Consider the following 10,524-nt stretch of genomic DNA (forward strand, 5'->3'; position numbering starts at 1 on the left):
TTTATTTTTCGATAATAGACACGAAGAATCGTAACGGCTGTAACGTTTAAAATATAAAAACATAGAACAAGGGTATTTATACCTATTACCAACAGACCTACAACCTACATCAGAATTATAATTTTAATTATCGTAAGTATTATGTAGATAGATAATGAATAATGATTATTATGCTGTATTAAATAATGTAATTAACCACGTAAAATGCAATTTCCTTGGATATTATTCTGATGAATGCAGTTCGATAAAATTGATGATATCGTAAATAGTTCAAATCGTCTATTTTTTTAATAACCCAAAAGTGCATAATTTATTTGCAGTTTTAAACCTTAGTAATTGGATAAAAATACAAGCATACATTTTATTACGTATTACAACATTGTATCTTATACTCTATAGAAGTTTAAATTTAAAATTTTATGCTCATTTTATTTAGTTAGGTTTTATTTAAGCATTAAAACAATCGTATTCCAGTTCAGTTAAAATTTAGTTTTAGGTGTATTGCATCGTATTTTATCGTGAAAAATTGCGATGATAGTTGATGATTATTTAAGATAATTTTATTAAACAATATTCTTTATAAATAGTATAAACTCATAAAAAGTGAAATTTTTGATTGCTATAGCTAAATAATTTTATTGAAAATGTCAGCAAATATTTACCACACCTCTGCGCTGAGTAACTTTCGAACAAGCCAAGGACTCTATTGTCCAGAATGCTACCGTCACTTGAAAAGTTGAAAAATCCATTTTACATTCCAGAGTCCACACCCATCAATTTATAGTTTTATCAAAACATTTAAAGAAAACCAGACATGACTCACAAGTTTATTTAAAACTACAATCAAATGGATAAAAAATGAAATAATTTATTTGCGCCTATGGATTGTTAAAAAGGTAATTTTTTCACACTTATAAGTAAGATGTTTTATCCTTGCACTTTTAGGTTATATTTTGTGCTTATGGACTAAAGCTGACAAGTCATATAGTTAATAAGTATTTGGAATGTACCTAATAATTGAATGATCTCAAACAATTCCATATTATAAATAGTATTTTTGTACTTTGGTATAGCATTTGTAAAATCAGTATTTACAAGTGTTTTGGTTAATTATCTTCGTGCAATCTTATAATTATCAATTGAAATAACAGCAATTAAATAGTTGAATAAGTTCATACTAAAATAATACTCTTTTGTGTTATTCATTGTGTGATTCAAATGTAATTATTATTGTTTAATATTATACACGATTCCATTTCATTTTATATGTCCAAGTAAGATATATTCAATATTTTATAATTCCTGTAAATAATTATTATACACTTATTATAAAACAATTATATGTCATAGTATAATACATAATTCAAATAAATATTCATTATAAAAACTGAGAAGGTGCATAAATTCATTAAAACAATTTTACTTTTATTTAAATGGGTATGGACACTATTACTATAACGGCATAACGCAATATACACATAAAAAAATATGAGAACCTATTTTTTATCAGACGTATGTAAATATAGTAATTAAATTACGTCTATCTTATGTCTCGCTACAACTATAAATTGTTATTGTTATTATTATTATTATTATTTTTTTTTTAAGAATAAAAATTGCTTCACCTTATTATAAGATTATTGTTTATCTATTACATTCTAATGCTGAAACAATTGACTCGGGAATTCATGTGGTAGTGCTGTATAATAATACTGATGCGTGGGGGGGTGTGTAACACTGTACTATACGTAAAACAAATACAAAATAAAACTAAAGTCGTTTCTAAGAGTCTGAACGGCACGCGAGAGAGAAAAAGTGATTAGAATGAAAGAGAGAGACACGCAGAGAAAGAAAAATAGGAGAGGGATGGGAAGAAACTATACAGTGAAATCGGAAGTATATCAAGTCCAGCTCGTTGGTTTAAAGCATTTTAAAACGTCCAGTGCAACCGATTCAGCGTTCAGTGTGTTTTCGTATCCATTACGAGTTACTAAAGTCTGTGGTCAATTTCGTATTAATACGTTATATAGATACATTTTTTTCGAACGTCATATCATACCAAGGTAAGGATTTATTTTTACAATACAATCTACCCATTCACATCAGTATTTATTTTTTATTTTGAAAACAAATAATACAATAAACATTATTATTGTTCTTATAGTTTTAAAACGGGTTTTTCTATTTTTTTTTCCATTTGATTTTTATTAAAATAATATATACCTATATATTACAATAAATGTGTTATAAATAATTTTTTTTAAATCGTTAAAATTTTTTTTATAATTACTGTAACTTTTTAAAGCTCATTTTTTTTCATTTAATTTTACTTGAATGTATGGTTAAACGCACGTCATTTAAATTTGAAGTATAAAATAGTTACTAATAAATGAATTAATTAAAAATTATTTTTATTATCTATTTTAATTTTAAAAGATGATAATTATTATTGTTTTGATATTAATTGTCATGTTTGAATAAGACTAAGTTTTCATTAAAATATAAACATAATAAATAGCCAGTTTAATGTAATAAAGTTTTCACGATTAACAATAGAAATGGCATAAGTTTTGATAGTTCCTATAATAGGTTCTTTGTAAAATAGTATTTTTTTGTGTAATGTGTTTTTACAGATATTTTTTGTTAATTTATTTATTCTTTTCTTTTTACAAACCATTTTAAAATGATATTATATTATCTTTTACCAGATAAATTAAATTATATAATAATTATTATATTATGTAATACTTATCTTATATTTTAAATCAATAAATAATAAAAAAATTAAATTATCTACTGTTAATCACATTAATTGTTTGTTTCCGTTGATTTAAACATGTAAATAATTGTTGGGTACATTTTTGGTTTGAGTTCATTATAATAATTTAAATAATAAAAAAACCCAAGACATTCTTAAAAACAATTTAATGGGTAAGATAATTTTTTCTAATAATTATTTCATATAAAAACATATATTATAGTACTATGGTAGATATGTATTATTATCATCATTTTGTTAGATCTTAATTACAACTTTTGCTACTTTATGGTTACTAATAGAATTACACTTAAAATTTAGATTTTTCAGAAAAATAACTACATTTTTTTTTTTTTTTTTAATTATGTTAACAAAATCAATTTGTTCAATAAAAGTTAACGTTTTGATGTTATCCTTTGAATCTGGTTTGAGTGAAACGTCTATAGGTGATATCGTAAGTTGAGCTGGAAGCAATGAGACTTATAGAAATGATATTCAGTTAAAATTTGTAGTATATTATTAGGTTAACTTCACAGGACTCATAAATAAGGGCTACTTCTCTTTTCATAGTGGAATTCATTAGAAAACTTGGTGTGGTCTATGTTTAGTTTAAATATTATATTTTAACTAATGCATTGTGTTTTAAGAAAAATTATATATAAACATATGTATAGAATTTAAATAATTATAATGAGATAATACAATTTTTTGTTTTAATTTACGGCGTATTAAATTATATTTTAATATGCATTATACAGTGTATTGATCACACCGAATAATAATCGTTTATCGCATGTCCAATTGGAATAACTATAGGTAATATTGTCTATATCGTGTAAAAACTATAAATAAAATATAAAGGTCGTACGTTCACTGTCCCACTATTGGCTATCACTATTTGGATGGATATCATTTAATCTCCTTTTAAGTCGTTTCATTTAACTTTCTGATGTATTTTTTCTAAATAAATTTATTTTCTATGAGGATTTTTTCAGGACCCCATATAACAATAAATCTAGACCAAAACAAATTTAGATTTAAGTCGTTACGGTGATACTGAATTTAATGTAGTGCATCACACTTATATTACTTACAGATGCTGCATACGCATAACTGTTGTAGTGTTGTATTTTAGCTAAGCTAGTTTGCTAATCTATAATGGTCATCAATGACCGTCGTTAAAAAGTCCTGCGTGGTCATCCCACACTGAATTAATGTACTCGGAATTTATAGCTTGCAATTATGATATTTCAGAATGATATTTTGGATTTTTCTCGCAGTTCTTGTTATATGTATATATAAATTTTATATAGGTATGTACGCTCTTATATATATTATATCCACGAAGGGAGCACTTTCACTATATAAACTGTACGAAATTATTCCGGATGTCATCGACACATCGTTATTTTGTGTTTATGTGCCAACGAATACATTTTTGTTGGTTCAATTAGATAATAATAATATACCTATACAACAGACATAATAATTATGCTCGATCCATCCATCATGTGCGGCAGTTTATATATGTCATTATATTATTTTCCTCCCGCGAGAAACGTATCGATTTGTAACGGTAAACACGATAAAAAATCATTTATTCACGTTAGATAGTCATTATAAACTTATTTATCATCGGAGAGATGTCAAATTTCAGTGAACATTTCATGTTTATGACAGTTTCGGATTTACATAACATTTTACTATTTATGGAAAATGAAACTGTAAACGCATATTTACAATAATTCGTACAAATTGTATTTTAAATTTTGTTTTACATTACATTTTTTAAGAAGTATAACAATCGATCGATTTTATTTGAAAAAAAAATAACAATATTTAAGTCAGATAGGAGTTGTTCTATATTTGTTCACTTACTATACTATATGTGCTGTAACATAATACTGGTACGGGAACACGCCAAATTATAGATGATGGTTCTATATACTATTTGTTGTAGCTTTGAAAATTTAAAATCGAAACACGAAACAAATGAGATTTAAACAATTGAAAAATTTTTATCAGCAGTAAATGTAAAAAGGTCTGCATGTAGGTATATGCATGTATTGGTAAAATTAAATGTATAATATTAAATGTTTATAATATATTTTATATTTTAGTATTTTTAAATTTTTAATTAGAAAATTAACTTACTTGTTAAATTTAAAAAAAAATGATTTTTTTACTAGTTAATGTCCACCTTTGTATACATTATATTTTATAACAGTACATGAATCGTACAAATGATGTCGTTTTATCCGTTTAAGCTGAATCCATAACGTTGGTAGGCACTTATTCACGTGACTAACATCTCTTATGCATAATAATTATTAGTAATAAAAGTCGACGACGGCTGCAGCGCTCTGGTGTATAAGGTTTATAGTCGATATATATATGGAACGATTAGAAAAAAAAATCGTCTCGGACCGACGACGATACGTCGGCGTGACAAACTCCGATAGTTAAAAACGCATATTATACAAGAGTATCTGAATACATATAATAATATAATATATTATAATAAGCTTATCCGATCGGGACGTGTCTGTATTACTAACGCGACCGTGACGAATATTATATTATAACGCGTGCGCCATTTACTACATCGCGGCCGTGCACATGGTACATAATAAATAGGGCGCGTACGCGATAGACGTGTTTGACAAAGGTTTGTTTTTGTTTTGCGTTTATTTAGTAGCGCATCTCATCCAAACGCGTTGTCTTCACGTGAGCAATTAAAAAAAAAAAAAAAAAAAAATGCGTTCAATAGTTCCGATTTCGTGTTGTTGAATTTATAACATTAGAATACATTTCTTATTACTTAGCCTGAAGATGATGTGTTTGCACGTTGGTTTTATGTTTAAATTTTGAAACGTGTTATGAGCGTTTTTAAATATTAATTTTATCCATACTCGCTGTTTGCTAAAAAAATTTAAATATCGATAATGTTCTTAGCTTATAGTTTGATAATATAGGTCGATTCCGATTCACCACAATATTTTGCGTTTGGAAAAAAAGATGTCTCGGTCATACATCTATGTGTACAGTGTCCGTTATATGAGTGCGTTGTATACCTAAGCACATAACAAAGTAACGTTCAGTAATTCTAGTTTTTAGTTTCGCTAGTGTTAACAATAGAGTAGGTAGTGTATTTGCTTTTATTAAACTTAAGGCGACAACAATTGTCTATCTTTTCGCCAGTGTTTAGTGGATATATAAATTTAATTCCGAAGCAAGGCAAAAGTGGTGTAAAACTATTACAGTTTATAAAACGCTTACCTAAAACTCGTTTCAAGATTAAAATTTTGAAGAAAAAAAAAACGCCCACGAAAAACCGCGAACAATTTCGTCACCTCCGATAACGGGTAAATTAACATCATAATGTCAAAACTAACGGAGCTGAACGAGAGCTGCTTAACTCAAATTCGCTGTACCTACAATGTTACGCATATACTTTTAAGGACCGAGACAACGCGAGTGGAGACGTCCACTCATACTCGCGACAAAATGAAACGGGTCGCGATATCCCGTCGTGCACTCTGCTCACAGTGGCGCGCTATAATGTTATGTACATTATATGGATTATTTACTTATACCATGGTAGTATTATACACGTGTACGTATCTATAATGTAATGTATTAATGCGGTACGCGTATGTCCGAACGCGAACTTATATCGTCGCTCGGCCGGCGGCGCCACGGCGGTCAGCCGTCCGCGAAACAAACAGACCGTAAATGACTAATATATTATATTATCATAATCGTAAGTCGCACTGTATGCGTATAAACGTTGCGCATTGTTTGCATAATACATTTATAAATATTATTTATGGGTTGCGGGCAAAGCGATAATGATATAATAATAATTAATAATTAAACGCAGTCGTTACACAATTTATTTTTTTCAATCTCTGTCTAAAACGGAAGTCGCTCGCGTGTGTTTTTCGCAGGTCGTCTCATCATCTTCAATACACCATCCTCGTCAGCCATCCACACCGTCGTAGTCATCATCATGTCGGTCATCGTATCGTATCTGCCGGCGTTGTTGCTGTTGTCGGCCGCCGTAGCCGCGCGATCGGGTCATTCCGTTCACGATCCGACCGAATATTACGTAAGTAGTTATTTTATTATCGTGATACACACGCACACGCACACACGAGCTTAAGTATTTTATAATTATTTTTTTGTTTTTTTGTCTCGACGGGGCAACGGCGACGATGGTCGCGCCCCATTGTTTTTGTGTAGGTACCGCCGCTGCCGCCGTTTAAGTATGATCATTGTGATTTTTCTAATTTCGAATAAGCACGCGAACCGTATACGGTTATTACCGAGCGACATATTATTATTATTATTGCGCGCAGAGACCCGACCGAGCGGCGAGCACTTATCTCGTCGTACCACACTCCGGGACGGACGTTTTATTTATGTCGCAGTAAGCGTTTAAATGTATAGACCTTAACGGTCGTAATCATCGTGGTCGTATGATTTACTAACCACGGTCTCACAACCGTGAAATTTCCAGAGTTGGGTCGAGCATTACACGACTGCAGACGACGAGCCCTGAACTCGACTTGAGTGTTTGTAATAAGGTCTTAACTATGTCTTTCGTGTGTCGTATTCGCGTCTGCACGCGCGTTTGTACGGACGCAGCATGAAATCGGCGCGTTTGGACTCAGCTGGCCACTTGTCGGATTTGGGTTTCGTGTCTGTGTAGATTTTTTATTGTTTCGTCATGCGCGCGCGCGCCCCCCGGTCACAACGTCCTTCGCCGGATGGCCAGTACACGCTTGGCGCGTTTCGTAACAGATAAAAAACAAATGCTGCAAGATCAAAATTATATACCTAATTAGCTTATTACACGAAACGTGTGCGGGGCGGTTTTAAAACGTCTAAACGTCTCGGCGGGTCGTATAATATCGTATACGCGTCGCGTACCGACGAACGACGATATCATGACGATTGAAATGATGTTTCTGTAATGCCCGCGCGTAGTCGTTGTTGCACAACGGAAGCGAACGGCTCGCTTGTACACCACATATTATTTTTATCGACAGTAAACGTGCGCGAACGGAAAGGTCTGCTACGAATCTCCTCGCGGTTTATAGGTTAAATACCCATAATATTATGAGTCCGCACCGACGATGGACGCGATTTTCATTCGCAATCGTCGTCAACAATATTCTCGATAGTGATTTTTCGTCGGCATTTCCTATGTAGGCATTGAAATAATTATTATAACGCGCTCCGTCTCGTAGAAATCCGGTCGCGGGGCTCGTTATAAGTCCGCGCAATTTGCGAACGACGATCATCGCCTCCATCATCCGCCAACTTGGCGTTTTTTGTGTTCACAGAGCGAGCCCAACTACCATTTCAACTACGGCGTCAAGGACTTGCACACCGGTGACCTGAAGAGCCAATGGGAGCACCGGGAGGGCGACGTGGTCAAAGGGTCGTACAGCCTGATGGAGCCGGACGGTTCCATACGGACGGTCGACTACACGGCCGACAGCCATAACGGGTTCAACGCGGTGGTGTCCAAGACCGGCCACAGCGTCCACCCGGTCAAACACCGCCAACACGGCGGCGGCGGCAGCAAACAGCAACACGAACTGCGGCAACCGTCGGTGCTGCAGGCTTACAAGCAGCAACCGGCTGTCCCGGCTTACCAGGCGTCCGTGCTGCAGAAGCAGAAGCCGGCGTTCGTGGCGTACAAGCAGGCGCCGCCGTCCAAGTACCCGCCGTCGCTAAGTCTGTACCGCGGTTTCTACGGCAAGTCCTCGCCGACGGCCACCGCGGCCGCCGTCAACTACATGGCGTACCCGAACGGTCTGCTCCAGGATTCCGCCGCGGCCACGGCCGCGCCCAAGTACTACACTGCCGCCGCGGCCGCCGCTCCGCAGTATTACGCCGCGTCGCCGGCCGATTACGACGTCCAAGCCAAAGCCGAAGCCGAAGCCGCGCCCGATTACTATTACATCACGTCGGCCGCGACTCCAGCCGACGTCGAATCGCTGCCGCCGTCGGCCGCGTCGCCGTCGCCGAAACCGGACTCGGCCAAGTCCGGTCCCGTCCTGTTCCCGGCCGACAACGTCACGGCGGCCGCGTCCGACCGGCCTTCGCCGCCGTCGCCCACGCCGATCACTCTGCTCAAATACGAACCCGCGGCGGACAACAACGGCGGAAACGGTGCAGGCCAACCTCTGTACGCCGACTACAACTACTACGCATAGATCCGTCGCGAGTAGTATATAGTGTTATGACGATATTATTATTATTATTATTTGCCTCTCCCGTCTTCCTGCCAAAAGAGATTTTTTATATTTTTTATCTATAGACTTATCGATTAGAGGTATACGCGATTCAACTGCGCAGCGCGTACGGTGCACTCCATTTATTCCCGCCATTTCCGGACCCGATCGCGTGAGGAAGATATTTTATTTTTCCACACTTACACGGGACAACTCTTTTTTCGACGACCCGTCTTATTATACTGTTGTAACGTATAATATTATATCATAACGAGTACACGAAATCGCGTTATGTCCGCTCCAACGGACGAAATTATACGCGCGTCACGATGTATTATTATTATTACCCGCTACACTGCAGTACATATATCGTGAAAGTCCAGTTTTCAGAAAAAAAAAACCGCATGTTTGTATGTATAATATAACATAGTAAAATAACACGTACTCGCTGTAGGTATACTCGTAATATTGTTTGCTTTCTATATATAATATCCGAGTTATGCGTATTCTCCACGTTGCTTCACATTTCTATACGTTTTGACCCGTACGAGTTATTTGATTTTTTTACTGTACGATATATATTATAATTTTTCGAATCAAAAATACCGTCTGCAAACGAACCACAACACTTTATAATAACGCGTTTGTCGGACATAACCCTATACACGCGTGTTATATTGTTATACACCTTAGTGCAACCAAATATTTGTAATTATTATTATTATTATTATGTGTATTTTAGATTTAGGACATTACTATATAGTCTATGTAACGAAGTGCAATATTTGATTTGATCTTTTTCGTGTTTATTTAATGTTAATATTATTATTATTTTTTTTTTTTTTGTATTTATAGTACATGATATAACGTATTTATAATGTAAAACACACGTTTTTTGTGTATAGTAAATAAATATGTATTTTTTTTTAAATAAATATTAATTTTTTTTTGTAAAAAAGAAAAAAATGTACAATTTATTTCACATTTATTTTCTCTTCACCTCAATCGCATACAAGTCAGAACATTATAATATTATAGACGAATCGTTTAAACACCGACACGACGTGTAAAGTAGATATACCAGCTATTATTTATGTACTATGTGGAATAGATATTTTTTTATCGCAAATGATTTCACAACGGGCCTCGTCAACGACTTCCTCTTTTTGACGACTTCATCGGGCCTCCGGGACACGGCGTGTACAGGTGCCGTCGTATAGACACCGCGTATACGTCCGACCGCGGTCAATTAAAAGTAAATACCTATAGTTAGAACAGGTATAATAGGTATGTGTTCGTCATAAATCATTGCGAGTTCACGTGGTGCAAAGTGTAAACATAAACGTATATAATATACAATATAACGACACGTATATTATATTATACGCATACACCGGACACCGATATAATATATTGTGCACCGTGTACACACTTGTCAATTATAATTACTATACGTTCGACGTATTTAAACGGACGCAATTATAATGATAATATAACATAATGTAACACACCGTGCAC

General features: G+C 34.3%; 1 protein-coding gene across 1 annotated transcript; it reads left to right on the plus strand.

Annotated features, from left to right (window-relative positions):
* The first annotated feature begins 1,933 nt into the window (after positions 1–1,933).
* On the plus strand, positions 1,934–9,855 carry LOC112593323 (cuticle protein-like). The gene is made up of 3 exons (XM_025337707.1): positions 1,934–2,063; positions 6,709–6,869; positions 8,110–9,855. The coding sequence occupies exons 2-3, from the start codon at positions 6,771–6,773 to the stop codon at positions 8,986–8,988; spliced, it is 978 nt and encodes a 325-aa protein (XP_025193492.1). The 5' UTR covers positions 1,934–2,063; positions 6,709–6,770; the 3' UTR covers positions 8,989–9,855.
* The last annotated feature ends 669 nt before the right edge of the window (positions 9,856–10,524 follow it).

Source organism: Melanaphis sacchari, unplaced genomic scaffold, assembly GCF_002803265.2.
Source record: "Melanaphis sacchari strain LSU unplaced genomic scaffold, SCAv2.0 Contig1_pilon_pilon, whole genome shotgun sequence".
NCBI classification, from domain to species: Eukaryota; Metazoa; Arthropoda; class Insecta; order Hemiptera; family Aphididae; genus Melanaphis; species Melanaphis sacchari.

Bases quoted from the DNA above. Each gene is read 5' to 3' on its own strand.
- LOC112593323 (XM_025337707.1), top strand. From the start codon at position 6,771: ATGTCGGTCATCGTATCGTATCTGCCGGCGTTGTTGCTGTTGTCGGCC. The intron at 6,870-8,109 runs GTAAGTAGTTAT...TTGTGTTCACAG, and splicing joins ACGATCCGACCGAATATTAC to AGCGAGCCCAACTACCATTT.